Source organism: Pantherophis guttatus, chromosome 7 (assembly GCF_059756535.1).
Source record: "Pantherophis guttatus breed Tessera chromosome 7, ASM5975653v1, whole genome shotgun sequence".
NCBI lineage: Eukaryota > Metazoa > Chordata > Lepidosauria > Squamata > Colubridae > Pantherophis > Pantherophis guttatus.
In genome coordinates, this window is record NC_142069.1 from 3,367,603 (window position 1) to 3,382,416 (window position 14,814).

General features: G+C 46.6%; 1 protein-coding gene across 1 annotated transcript; it reads right to left on the reverse strand.

The window, feature by feature from the left end:
• Nucleotides 1-1,055: 1,055 nt before the first annotated feature.
• LOC148112748 (tubulin alpha-1A chain-like) lies at nucleotides 1,056-8,123 on the reverse strand. Its single transcript, XM_087873193.1, has 3 exons — nucleotides 7,907-8,123; nucleotides 5,769-5,917; nucleotides 1,056-2,063 (listed from the first exon to the last, which is right to left on the reverse strand). Exons 1-3 carry the CDS (start codon nucleotides 8,085-8,087, stop codon nucleotides 1,080-1,082), a joined length of 1,314 nt encoding a protein of 437 aa, XP_087729319.1. The 5' UTR covers nucleotides 8,088-8,123; the 3' UTR covers nucleotides 1,056-1,079.
• Between the last annotated feature and the right edge of the window lie 6,691 nt (nucleotides 8,124-14,814).

Here is a 14,814-nt window from a genome sequence, read left to right on the forward strand (position 1 = left end):
GAGGAGGAGGAGGAGGAGGAGGAGGAGGAGGAGGAGGAGGAGGAGAACTATGGCATCCTTGGTGGTCTCTGAGCTTGGTGACTTTCTTGGAGATGTTTCATGACCCAACTAGATAACATCATCAGTGCTGAGGGGAGTGGGGTTTGTGGAGGGGAAGAGGAGGAGGAGGAGGAGGAGGAGGAGGAGAACTATGGCATCCTTGGTGGTCTCTGAGCTTGGTGACTTTCTTGGAGATGTTTCATGACCCAACTAGATAACATCATCAGTGCTGAAAGGAGTGGGGTTTGTGGAGGGGAAGAGGAGGAGGAGGAGGGGAGGAGGGAGGAAGAGGAGAAGGACTATGGCGTCCTTGGTGGTCTCTGAGCTTGGTGACTTTCTTGCGGACGTTTCATGACCCAACTAGGGAATATCATCAGTGCTAGAAGGGAGTGGCATTTGCCCTCAGTTTATATTCCAAGCAATGGGTTGCCCTGTTAGGGTTGGCTGGAGTAGCCTTGGTGGTTCCTGGATTAGGTTGTTATTTACCAACAATCAAGCAGGACACGTTACCTCAACCAAGGAACTACAACTCAGAAAAAAGGATCAGACAGGAGACTGATTCTACTTAGGCATGAAAACTGGTTGGGTTCCTTTGGGCCAATCACCAGGCAGAACACTGAGTGGGTGACTTTCGGCGAATCAATGGGAGACGGTGAGTTCTAGTCCCGCCTTAGATTTGAAGGCCAGCTGGGTGACGTCTGAATTTTAATCATGTGACCATGGGAACGCTGCAACGGTCGTAAATGTGAAAAACTCATAAGTCACTTTTTCCAATGCTTTTATAACTTTGAGCCGTCGCTAAATGAACTGTTGTAAGTCGAGGGCTACCTGTACATTGACAAACAACCCCCCGGAAGACATACCGTCCTAAGACACAGATTGCAAAATCGACTTTATTAGGTGCTTAAAACGGAAGGAACAAACCCACGTTCCTACTAAGCCAGGATGTACAACGTTGGCTGGTTTAAGCCTGCATTGTCAGGTCTGGTACAGAAGCCAAACCGTCATAAAAACGAAAGGTGGTTTTCTTCTAGGGGTCTTCAGTATTCTTGCTCATCTTCGGCGTCGGATCCATAAACGCCCGTGTCTTCTCCGACTTCTTCGTAATCCTTCTCCAGAGCCGCCAGGTCCTCCCGGGCTTCCGCGAACTCTCCTTCCTCCATGCCCTCGCCCATATACCAATGGACGAAAGCCCGCTTGGCGTACATCAGGTCGAACTTGTGGTCCAGACGGGCCCAGGCGTCGGCAATCGCCGTGGTGTTGCTGAGCATGCAGACGGCCCGCTGAACCTTAGCCAGGTCTCCGCCGGGCACCACGGTAGGCGGTTGATAATTGATGCCCACTTTGAAGCCGGTCGGGCACCAGTCGACAAACTGGATGGACCGCCGGGTTTTGATGGCTGCAATGGCCGCGTTGACGTCCTTCGGCATGACGTCTCCCCGGTACAAGAGGCAACACGCCATGTATTTGCCCCGACGCGGGTCGCACTTCACCATCTGGTTGGAAAATTCAAAGCAGGCGTTGGTGATCTCCGGCACCGAGAGCTGCTCGTGGTAGGCTTTTTCGGCCGAGATGATGGGGGCGTAGGTGGTCAAAGGGAAGTGGATGCGGGGGTACGGCACCAGGTTGGTCTGGAATTCGGTGAGGTCCACATTCAGAGCCCCGTCGAATCTCAAAGAAGCGGTAATGGAGGAGACAATCTGCCCGATCAGACGGTTGAGGTTCGTGTAGGTTGGACGTTCGATGTCCAGGTTTCGGTTGCAAATGTCGTAGATGGCTTCGTTGTCCACCATGAAGGAACAATCCGAGTGCTCCAGGGTGGTGTGAGTCGTCAGGATGGAGTTGTACGGTTCCACCACCGCGGTCGAAATCCGTGGCGCAGGATAGACGGAGAACTCAAGCTTAGCTTTCTTTCCAAAGCTTACCGAAAGTTGTTCCATCAGGAGAGACGTGAATCCAGAACCTGTGCCTCCTCCGAAGCTATGGAAGAGCAGAAAACCTTGGAGGCCGCTGCATTGCTCAGCCTGGAAGAGAAGACCTTAGTTTGAGCTCCTTGAAGGATTTGGGCATGAAGCATTTGAGACAAGCTGTGGAGAACAACGTGGTGTGGGACACATCCGTGGGAGAAGCTGTTCTGACCCAGCTCACAAATACGACAAACCCTCTGAAGTAAACTCAAAATATTCCTTTATTAAGAGCGCCGGCAGCCCTGGCAAACAGTCTCTCTCTCTCTCTCTCTCTCACCGCAGGCTGACAAGTCTGTCCGGCAGGGGAGATGAATAATTGTCTGCCCCATCTAGTCATCTCCACCCCCTGCCTTTTATCCCCAGAACAAGGGTGGGGCTTCGCTAGTAGCGATGGCTCTTTTGTCCCAAGGACCGGCCCATGGATTTCCACTGCTCTCCTCTCCTCTGCCTTCTGAGCATCTGCACATCAGGCACTGGACCCAGCTGTTCCTCCTCTTCCTCATCAACCACCTTCCAGACCTGGGGCCTGTTGACACTCCATCCAAGCAATTGCTACCAACCTGCCTTCCAGTGAGGACCTGTATACTGCACGAGCCAAAAAGAGGGCTGGGAAAATATCTACAGACCCCTCGCATCCTGGACATAAACTGTTTCAACTCCTACCCTCAAAACGACGCTCTAGAGCACTGCACACCAGAACAACTAGACACAAGGACAGTTTTTCCCCGAACGCCATCACTCTGCTAAAGAAATAATTCCCTCAACACTCTCAAACTATTCACTAAGTCTGCACTACTGTTAATCTTCTCATTGTTCCCACCACCCATCTCCTCCCACTTATGACTATAACCTTGTTGCTGGTATCCTTAAGATTTATATTGACTGTTTCCCTATGACTATCATTAAGTGTTGTACCTTATGATTCTTGACGAATGTATCTTCTTTTATGTACACTGAGAGCGTATGCACCAAAGACAAATTCCTTGTGTGTCCAATCACACTTGGCCAATAAAGAATTCTATTCTATTCTATTCTATTCTATTCTACTCTACTCTACTCTACTCTACTCTACTCTACTCTACTCTACTCTACTCTACTCTACTCTACTCTACTCTACTCTACTCTACTCTACTCTACTCTACTCTACTCTATCTGAGGGCTGATGGACGGCCCAGGCTACGCCTCTCTCTCTCTCTCTCTCTCTGCCAGCTCCATTCCTTCTTCCCCCTCGGAGCTCTCAGGTTGCCTTGATGCTTACCCCGACTCCCACGCCTCCTCCTCCTCCTCTGATTCAGCTGCTGAAGGGGCCAGTGGCCGACAGGCCACAACAGAAGCCCTCAGACATTGTGGTAAGAATGCAAAACCAGTATGTTGTGACCCCGGCCACGGAGGCTGATTTATCTTCGCATACTGATTCGGAGGATGATATGGAGGAGGAGGAAACTGTCACGAGCTATGTGCCGGAGGGGCCGTCTTCACTGGTGAGTCAGCAAGAACTGACAGTTGCTGACGTGCCTCTGGACCCCAGCCAAATTGAGGAGGAAACAGAGGCCGGTAACAACGAGGAGGAGCCCCTATTGGATGCAAGAGAGAGACGTAGGAGACGTCGTAGAGAACAGCTATTGCCACGTCTTAAGAGGTGTGGTCAGGAGACGTAGGGCCATACCCTACGTCTAAGTATAAAAGGGGTGTGGCTGGGCCGGAAAGGTGTGGTGAACAATTTGTTGGTGTTTTGGATGCAGTGGAGTTAGTTTGGAGTTTTTTGACAAGAGTCTGCATTCCTGCATTAGCCTGCTGGCTGTCTGCCAAGACCTTTGGAACATTGCCTGGTAACTATTAGACTGATATACGCTTTGGAAGAGAACTAATTATTAAAGGGCCAGCTTCAGCCTCTCTAGCTTGCGTTTGTTACTGCCGGGCTATTTGAGCCTCTGCAAGGCCACTCATGGGAGGAGACAGAACACAGTAGGAACTGGTTAGAGGAAAGCTTGGAGTCCATCAGAAGCAGTCGTTGGTTGCTACCGGTTCGCCCCAGTTCTGGCGAGCTGGTAGTGGCGGTGGGAGGCTCCGCCCATCTGCCCAGATGTCTCTGCACATGCGCAGAAGCTTCTGTGCGTGAGCATACGCGCGCCCACGAGCAAACTGGTAGCAGCAGGATTAGAGTCCTGCTACTGATGAGAGGTCAGTAGGTCAGGGAGTTTAGCCTTAACTGGTAGGGATGGTGGGACGTGGTCCTACTTAAATACTACGTTGGACCGGGAAGTGCAAGATGCTCCAACTTTTATCACCTGTCCTTCTTGGGTCAAAAACGGTGCTTGGGTTGAGAATGGAGATTATCCAGAGGTTGCTAAATTACAGCTGTTCATTGACAAGGGGAGACCCACAATGAATTGGAAAGTTGTTGGGTCAGAAAGAAGGACACCGTGTTGAAGTCGTCATCAAGGCCGGCCTGTATCTAGGTCAGGGTTTGTCAAACTTGGGAATTTTAAGATGGGTTGGACTTCAACTCCCAGAATTCTCTAGCCAGCATGGATGAATTCTGGGAGTTGAAGTCCGCCCGTCTTAAAATTCTCAACATTGATAAGTACTGATCTAGAGCAGTGGTGAAATCCAAATTTGCCTACTACCGGTTCTGTGGGCGTGGCTTGGTGGGTGTGGCAGGGGAAGGATACTGTAAAATACCCATTCCCTCCCCACTCCTGGGGGAAGGATAGTACAAAATCTCCATTCCCACCCCACTCTGGGGCCAGCCAGAGGTGATATTTGCTGGTTCTCTGAACTACTCAAAATTTCCGCTACCGGTTCTCCGAAGTACTCAAAATTTCCACTACCGTTTTTCTGAACTATTCAAAATTTGTGCTACCAGTTTTCCGAACTACTCAAAATTTCCGCTACCGGTTCTCTGAACTACTCAAAATTTCCACTACCAGTTCTCCAAACTGCTCAAAATTTCCGCTACCGGTTCTCCAAACTGCTCAAAATTTCCGCTACCGGTTCTCCAAACTGCTCAAAATTTCCGCTACCGGTTCTCCAGAACCTGTCAGAACCTGCTGGATTTCACCCCTGATCTAGAGCGATACTCAACTTTGAGAAGTCAACCCCTCCATCTATATTTTTTTACTCAACTCTCATGTCACTCTGGGCTAGCAACCGGTGCTTCAGCCTGTTCCCACAACTTGCTGGACTAGGCTAATACAGGATTGGATTTTTGAGGGTCGGTGGGTTGTATGAACCAGGTCATTCTGGGAAAACAAATGTAGAAATTCACATTCCATCAATGGTCCACCCAGGGTGCTAATCCTAATAATCAAGAGTCTAGGATGGTGGGAATTCACAACATCTGGAGACCTAGTCTCTTTAGAGCAGTCTTCCCCAATTCAATAAGACTACAATATCCATAATTCTCAAGTATCACACAGCAATGATGGGAGCGGAGCCCAGGAGACACTTCAGGGAGAAATCCTGAAGGAATGCAGCTGTACACATGTCTTTGACATGTGCTTTGACATGTTGCTTTGACACATGTCTTTTCTCTGAAAGCTGCAGGAAATCTAACAACATCCCTGTAAGGTAGACTGGCCAGTTCATTGCTAATGAGATTTGTGATCGAGCTGGCACTTGATCTGGATCTTCCAGGTTCTAGATCTGAACTACGATGCTACCCTAGTCCTCCCCGTTTCTAACTCAAAAGGAGCACTGCGGAACAGCCTTGGCCCAGCGCTGTCTACCTGGAGGCGGCGAGGGAGCCGGCGTGCAACTCACCATTTTGCGAATCCTATCCACTACTTGGTCGATGATTTCTTTTCCAACCGTGTAGTGGCCTCGGGCATAATTATTGGCGGCATCTTCTTTGCCGCTGATCAGCTGCTCCGGGTGAAAGAGTGAGCAAAAGGTCCCACAGCGGATTTCGTCTGTAGAGAAAGGGATATAGGGGATTACCAAGCCAGTCTCGAGAGCAAACCAGCCAGATACATCACACCAAACCACAATTGTCAGCTGCCACCTCACGCTTGTCCTCTGATATCAGTCGGTAGCAGTCTGCCGTGAATTCGGGGGGGGGAGGGGGCACAGAGGACTGGTTGGGAGGGCTGTTCTGCCCCAGCTACAGACCCCAAAGAACGCGGCACACACAAAGTCCGTACAAACCTTAGTTGACTAATTAAGGACTACTAATGAGCTTTCTTAGTAGTTGTTCGAACACAAGTACAGTTTAAATCAGTCTTTTCTGAACAAGGGCTGTTCATTTAACTTCCATAACAGCCGACAAGAATCCAAAGAATAATAACTCAATTCTGAGGCACAGTCTTTCAGATAACCGTCATCTTACTGTGGTTGGCAGAATGCCCAGAAACAATTTGCAGGAAAACTGACAAGAGAGAAACAAGAGCCGAATCAAACGTTTCTGGAATCAAGACACAAAGGAATGTGAACGAAGTTGTTTCCTGCAAATTGCTTCAGTCGGCGTTCCTCCTTAAATAGGCTAAGGGAGTGGCCAATTAGCCCCAAGCCTTACTCTCGAGGAGACCTCCTCCTGAGGAGCCACTCCTGCCTTTTGGCAGCTCTGCGCGCCCGTGCATCGAGAAGAGGCTCCTCCTCTTCTTCCTCTTCACTTATAGGCCCTGGCTGAATCCCTGCCTCTGGCACCACATCTTCTCCAGCCTCCTCACTGTCCGACTCGGGTGCCAGCTGCACAGGCTGCTGGTGCAGCACCACACCAGCCTCCTCGCTGTCCGAATCAGCTACTAGCTGCACAGGCCGCTGACGGGCCACAACAAGGGGGGAGGATTTGAGGGAAATGAAAAGTTCGATGTATCTGCCTGAGATGCTGCTTCAAGGTTGAACGGCTGAGGAATGGGACGCCAGCTGCATACCAACCCACCCTTGACGTGTCCGTTCTGACTTTGCATTACTGTACAGGTAGTCCTCGACTTACAACAGTTTATTTAGTGACTGTTCAAAGTTACAACGGCACTGAAAAATGGGACTGATGACCGTTTTTCACAGTTGGGACCTTTGCAGCATCCCCAGGGTCTCGTGATCAAAATTCAAACGTTTGGCAACTGACTCATATTCACAATAGTCACAGTGTCCCGGGGTCATGTGATCCCCTTTTGCGACCTTCTGACATCTTTCCTTCCTTCCTTCCTTCCATGCATCCATCAATGCTTCCAACCTTCCAACCTACCTTCCTTCCTTCCTTCCTTCCTTCCTTCCTTCCTTCCTTCCTTCCTTCCTTCCTTCCTTCCTTCCTTCCTTCCTTTTCTTCCATCAATGCTTCCAACTTTCTTTCCTTCCTTCCCTTCCTTCCTTCCCTTCCTTCTTTCCTTCCTTCCTTCCTTCCTTCCTTCCAACCATCCATCCATCCATCCATTAATGCTTCCAACTTTCTTTCCTTCCTTCCCTTCCTTCTTTCCTTCCTTCCTTCCATCCATCCATCAATGCTTCCAACCTTCCTTCCTTCCTTCCTTCCTTCCTTTTCTTCCATCAATGCTTCCAACTTTCTTTCCTTCCCTTCTTTCTCTTCCTTCTTTCCTTCCTTCCTTCCATCCATCCATCCATCCTTCCAACTTTCCTTCCTTCCTTCCTTCCCTTCCTTCCTTCCCTTCCTTCCTTTCTTCCTTCCTTCCATCCATCCATCCATCCATCCATGCTTCCAACTTTCTTTCCTTCCCTTCCTTCCTTCCTTTCGTTCCGTCCTTTCCTTCTTTCCTTCCTTCCATGCATTCATCCATCCTTTCCATCTTTTCCATCCATCCATCCTTCTATCCATCCTTGCAGCCATCAATGTTTCCAACTTTCCTTCCTTCCTTCCTTCCTTCCTTCCTTCCTTCCTTCCTTCCTTCCTTCCTTCCTTCCTTCCTTTCCACCCACCCACCCTGCATAATACCCAGTGCCAGTACCTATGACTGTTGGTTCCAGATCTACAAAGACAGCTCGGGGGACATGTTTCCCGGCGCCCGTTTTGCAAAAAAACGTCTCAAACGAATAACTGGCTTTGCTCGGTCCGTCAGTTTTCAGGATGGTCCCATCCGGCAGAATGCCGTGTTCCAGGCAATACAGCTCCCAGCATCCGTTTCCCATTTGGACTCCGGCTTGACCGATATGGATGGAAATGCACTCTCTCTGGAAGACAGAGACATACGGACCGCGTGACACTACAGAACCCATCAGGCAGGGGTCCCCAACCGTGGCAACTTGAAGACATGAGGACTTCAAGTCCCAGAACTCTCCAGTCTTCAAGGTGTCAAGGGAGGGGATTCTGGGAGTTGAAGAGTTCATCCATCTTCAAGTTGCCAAGGTTGGAGATCCTGGCCATAAGGCATTGACATGAAATGCCCCCCTCCCCACCTTTAATGAACCTGGATGGTTATTAGCTGATAATAATTAGCTGGCACAAGAGAGACTTCAACTCCCAGAATTCCTCAGCCAGCCATGCTTTAAGATGGGTGGACTTCAACTCCCAGAATTCCTCAGCCAGCCATGTTTTAAAATGGGTGGACTTCAACTCCCAGAATTCCTCAGCCAGCCATGCTTTAAAATGGGTGGACTTCAACTCCCAGAATTCCTCAGCCAGCCATGCTTTAAGATAGGTGGACTTCGACTCCCAGAATTCCTCAGTCAGCCATGCTTTAAAATGGGTGGACTTCAACTCCCAGAATTCCTCAGCCAGCCATGCTTTAAGATAGGTGGACTTCGACTCCCAGAATTCCCCAGCCATCCGGCTTTAAGATAGGTGGACTTCAACTCCCAGAATTCCTCAGTCAGCCATGTTTTAAAATGGGTAGACTTCAACTCCCAGAATTCCTCAGCCAGCCATGCTTTAAAATGGGTGGACTTCAACTCCCAGAATTCCTCAGCCAGCCATGCTTTAAGATAGGTGGACTTCGACTCCCAGAATTCCCCAGCCATCCGGCTTTAAGATAGGTGGACTTCAACTCCCAGAATTCCTCAGTCAGCCATGTTTTAAAATGGGTAGACTTCAACTCCCAGAATTCCTCAGCCAGCCATGCTTTAAAATGGGTGGACTTCGACTCCCAGAATTCCCCAGCCATCCGGCTTTAAGATGGGTGGACTTCAACTCCAAGAATTCCTCAGTCAGCCATGTTTTAAAATGGGTGGACTTCAACTCCAAGAATTCCTCAGTCAGCCATGCTTTAAAATGGGTGGACTTCAACTCCCAGAATTCCCCAGCCAGCCATGCTTTAAGATGGGTGGACTTCAACTCCCAGAATTCCCCAGCCCAGCATGTTTTAAGACCTGTGGACTTCAATTCCCAGAATTCCCTGGCCAGTAGTAAACTAGCTGATGATTACCACCACACAAATATAAAAATCTCTTGAGTTGCCTGGGGAATTCTGGGAGTTGAAGTCCACCCATCTTAAAGTTGCAAGGTTGAAAAACTCTTGTAGGAGAACACAAGTCCTACAAACATAAGGATTTACTTAATCCCTGGTGAGAAACCTGGGTGGTTTTATGTCTTTCAAGCGTGGAGTCTGTACACCCCACTCCTCAAAACGTTCCTGAATGTTAACTCCTGATGGAACAACTTACTTGCCTCTAGAACAGTGTTTCTCAACCTTGGGAGCTTGAAGATGGGTGGACCTCAACTCCCAGAATCCCCCAGCCAGCGATGCTGGCTGGGGGATTCTGGGAGTTGAAGTCCACCCATCTTCAAGCTTCCAAGGTTGAGAAACACTGCTCTAGAAGCTGTGAATTCTCCAACACTGGAAGCTTTTAAGAAGATGTTGGATAACCATTTGTCTGAAATGGTGTAGGGTATCCTGCCTAAACGGGGTTGGACTAGAAGACCTCGAAGGTCCCTTCCAACTCTTCTCTTCTCTTCTCTTCTCTTCTCTTCTCTTCTCTTCTCTTCTCTTCTCTTCTCTTCTCTTCTCTTCTCTTCTCTTCTCTTCTCTTCTCTTCTCTTCTCTTCTCTTCTCTTCTCTTCTCAATATCTATCATCTTCCGGGGCCCTCCCAGCCAGCAATGCTAAGATTAAAATATCCTGTCACCCTTGATTAGTCCTTATTAAATTTTTATATCACCTTTATTACTTGATATGGGATTCAATCAAGGCCCCAGACAGACCTGCCTTCCATCCTCCTTATTTTCACTGGCAAATTTTATGCCAATATCCCCAGCACAAACCTCCTTTCTCCAACTTACGTTATAGCTTAGTTCATTGGAAAACGGCTCAAATGTCTCCTGAAATTACATACCATTGTGAGAAAACCAAACTTCCTTCTGCTTTCTTTCTTCTTTCTTTTTTTCTTTTCTTTTCTCCTGGTTGTAAGAGCTCCTTCCTCAACACTCCCGCTTTCTCAGAGGGTTTTTTTTATAAGGGAAAGGGACGCAGCTGTAAAGAGGCACCAATTTAAAAGCAGTAGCCCTCATTTGCAAAGAAGTGTTTGGGTTAAGGTTAATAATACCCGTGTTAAAAGCAGCCAGAATCGTTTTCCCACAACGCTGGAAGGGCTGTGAGGAGATCCCCACAGAAGAAAAAGATTATAACAAAAAATTTAGAATGTGCAGAAATGAATAAACTAACATTTGACATTAAGGAGAAGGAAGACACCGAATATTTTGAGGTCTGGGATCAGTTCTATCGATGGTTAAATAAGAGAAACAGGAGTTAGAACTTCAAAAACCAAAGAGAAAGATTAATCTTATTATTTATTTATTTATTTATTTATTTATTTATTTATTTATTTATTTATTTATTTATTTTTATATGTCGCCCTTCTCCGGAGACTCAGGGCGGCTTACAATGCGTTAAGCAATATTATTGGTATTATTAGTAGGATTGTTTACCGTAATTTACTAACTTTGATTCATTTTGATTAGCATGAACAATTAGTAGGTATCGATGTTATGAGGGAATTACTCATGCTAGTATGAGGTTACTATTAGAGGTTATGAGGTTACTATTATCTTTTTTTTTTAAATTGGGTTTTAACAATTAAACAATTCTTATTCAACTCTTGTGCATTCACATATCATCACACTAATGTTCTCCTATACTCCTATATAATTTTACAGAATCTACTATCTGTTGAGAATACTATTATCATTACTGGGGTGCTCATTACTCAAAAGAACTGTAATCAGACAACACACTGTCTATATGGATTTTGAATATGCTGCTCTTTTTTATTTATATTAATAAAAAGAAAAATTATAGATATAATTTTGGGGATGTGAAAACCCAGCTATCGTTTTTTGTTGGTTTTTTTAAATGTCATTGTGGGTTTTTTTTTTTAATCTTGCTAATGTCGGGTTTTTTTAAGCTAGGATTGATGATGTTCCCTAGTTTGGTAATGAGACTTCTGCAAGGAAATCACCAAGCTCAGAGGGCGCCAAGGACCCCAAAGTCTTCCTCCCCTCCCCTCCTCCTCCTCCTCCTCCTCACACAAACCCCACTCCCTCCTAAATTGTTAGCTGCCCAAATCACATTTGTGAGGTGTGTTAACTGAAGAATCCAACAACATACCTGAGTGTGATTTAATTAAATGGAACGCATGAAGGTGCCCGAAGATTTTTCCCCCTCTCAGCTGTTCCTCAAATAATTACAACAAACCAGGGCACAAAATGGAAAGTATCGAAATAGTTGTATCTCCTTACTTGAAAAGAAACGGAGGTCAGAAATACTTGTTAAGAAGCCTGCTTAATGGTTGGATGGTCTCCAATGGTTATTTTAGACTTGTTTCCAATTGTTAGTTTTATTGTACGCTGCTCAGAGTCTCATTTGTGAGATGGTTGGCTGTACAAAATTGATGAGAGAGAGAGAGGCATGATGGCTAGATGATGGGTAGATGGGTAGATGATTGATAGATGATAGATGATGGGTAGATAGATGATGATGGATAGGTGATAGATAGATAGATAGATAGATAGATAGATAGATAGATGATAGATAGATGATTAGATAGATAGATAGATAGATAGATAGATGATAGATAGATAGATAGTTATTAGATAGATAGTTATTAGATAGATAGATAGATAGATAGATAGATAGATAGATAGATAGATAGATAGATAGATAGATGATAAACAGACATGATGGATGGATGGATGGATGGATGGATGGATGGATGGATGGATGGATGGATAGATGATAGATAGAAAGATAGATAGATGGACAGATGGATGGATAGATGATAGAAAGATAGATAGATAGATGATAGATAGATAAATAGATGATAGATAGATAGATAGATAGATAGATAGATAGATAGATAGATGATAAACAGACATGATGGATGGATAGATAGATGATAGATACATGATAGATAGATAGATAGATAGATAGATAGATAGATAGATAGATGATAAACAGACATGATGGATGGATGGATAGATAGATGATAGATAGATGATTAGATAGATAGATGATAGATAGATAGATAGATAGATAGATAGATAGATAGATAGATAGATGATAAAAAGACATGATGGATGGATGGATGGATAGATAGATGATAGATGATTGATAGATGATTGATAGATAGATGATAGATAGATAGATAGATAGATGGATGATAAACAGACATGATGGATGGATGGATGGATGGATAGATGATGGATGGATGGATAGATAGATGATAGATAGATGGATGATAAACAGACATGCTAGATGGATGGATGGATGGACGGACGGACAGACAGACATAGCAATATCAATAACACTTAGATTTATATACCACTTCACTGCCCCAACATGGCTCAGATAGCGACACAGAGCCTTTCTAGGAGCCTGGGGAGGGTGAAAACTGCCTTCCCCACCCCTGGGAGGCCCTCTGGAGGCCGGAAACGGCCCATTTGCCAACTTCTGGTGGGACCTAAAGCCTCTGGAGCCTGGGGAGGGCGAAAAACGAGTCCACCATGCCATTGCATGCCTAAAGCGGGTGGAGCATGAGGGGGATGGGGTGCATAGAATTATGGGTGTGGGCACACGCACACGCGCAACCCCACTGTGCTTCCCCCACTTTTGGCACGCGATGGCAAAAAGGCTAGCCCTCACTGATCTAGGCTGTGGTTTAAAGAGTAAACCATTTGTATATAAAGATGGACTAACCTCCTCTCCTTTCTAGCACTGTTACCTAGTTGGGTCATGAAACGTCTGCAAGAAACCACCAAGTTCAGAGACCACCAAAGACCCCGCAGTTGTTGTCTTCTTCCTCCTCCTCTCCCCTACCCCCCATTCTAAGCACTGATTATGTTATCTAGTTGGGTCATGAAACGTCTCCCAGAAAACAACCAAGCAGTCATGCTGTTGTGACTCCAACCCCCGAGGCCGACTTATCGGAGGGAGAAGGCTCCGAACGTGAAGGAGAGGAGTTGGCCAGGCCTCCCTCTCCAGGACCCTCCTCTCTGGCAATGCCTCAGGTGTCTCCCGAAGGAGAAGAGATTGACCAGGAGCCAGGTATCTCCTCGCAGTCGGACAGTGATGGAGATAAGTCTTGGCTGGATCCACGCCAGCGTCCGAGAGACAAGCGGACGCAGCAGAAAAGGAGGTGTGCCAGAGAGTAAGCTGAGTCACTGGACCACACCCCACAGGGGATAAAAGAGGGTGAGGTGGCCATTCAGACTCTGTGACGGACAAAACTAAGCTACTAGCGAGTCACATTGTATCTTTGAAACAACGTTATCTGCCTTGGATTTAATATGGACTGGACTTGACAATTCTTGAACTGTGTGTATCTTGTTTGGGTTTATCTGTCGGAGGAACAACCCCTCCCTCTATGAGTAAAGTTCTTGGCAAGCAGCTACTGGGTTGCTGCCAATCCTCTTATCGAAAGAATTTGTTGTCTGCCAGTTTTATTTAACCCCTGGCTATCTGTTTGTGTGCGTGTGTGAGACGGGGATAGAACACATGCCTCCGTAGGAGTCTGAATCTGAGACGGAAGACGAACAGCTGACAGAGAGCGAGAGAGTGGCTCCGTTGGCTATGGAGGAAACTGGGGAAGCTTGGCTTACGAGGAAGGAGAGGGCCCCGATTCCCTTCACAAGGCACACCTGGGGATGGAGTTTAAAGGAGAGGCAGTTGGGAGGGGCGTTTGTCGGGAACAAACACTGAATTCATCTAGTGTCGAGAGTGGGGCCTGCATTTCTGGCATTCCTTCTGACCATTTGAATTAAGTCACGCAAATGGGACGTTTGCGGGCAAAGTTGGTGCCAATAAAGAGACTCATACAGTGGTGAAATGTAAAATTTGTTACTACCGGTTCTGTGGGCGTGGCTTGGTGGGGGTGTAATGTGACTGGGTGGGCGTGGCCAACTTTTTTTTTTTTAACTTTTAAAAACATTTTTTCTACAACCTCTTCAGCTGAAGAGGTTGTTAAAAAATGCTTTTAAAAGCCTCTGATGATCAGGCAACTCAGCTGGGATCGTCAGAGGCTTTTAAAAGCATTTTTTTTCTACAACCTCCTCCGCCGAAGAGGTTGTAGAAAAATGCTTTTAAAAGTAAAAAAAAAAACAGCCTTTGATGATCGCGCGGCTCAGCTGGGCATGGGGGGCCCCAGGAATTTTTGCTACCGGTTCTCTGAACCACCCGCCACCATCGCTACCGGATTGGGCGATATGGTCCGAACCGGGAGCATTTGTTCTGCCCCAGCTCCGGATTTCCAAGGATATTGACACACACCAATGGTCCTTTATCAAATTTATTAAGTAGCAAGAATAAACCAAAGTCCGGCAAAGGTTGGCAACCAGCCCAGAAAACAAAATACGATAAGACTTTTCCAAAAATGCTCTGATGATAATTACAAGTTGTTTCCAGCAAGAAACTTACTAACGGCATGTGACT

Excerpts from the sequence above, each read along its gene's own strand:
- LOC148112748 (XM_087873193.1), bottom strand. The coding sequence starts at position 8,087 with ATGGGAAACGGATGCTGGGAGCTGTATTGCCTGGAACACGGCATTCTG. Across the intron at positions 5,918-7,906 it reads TCTGGAACCAACAGTCATAG|ACGAAATCCGCTGTGGGACC; the intron begins GTACTGGCACTG and ends CTTTCTCTACAG. Across the intron at positions 2,064-5,768 it reads TGGATAGGATTCGCAAAATG|GCTGAGCAATGCAGCGGCCT; the intron begins GTGAGTTGCACG and ends CTTCTCTTCCAG.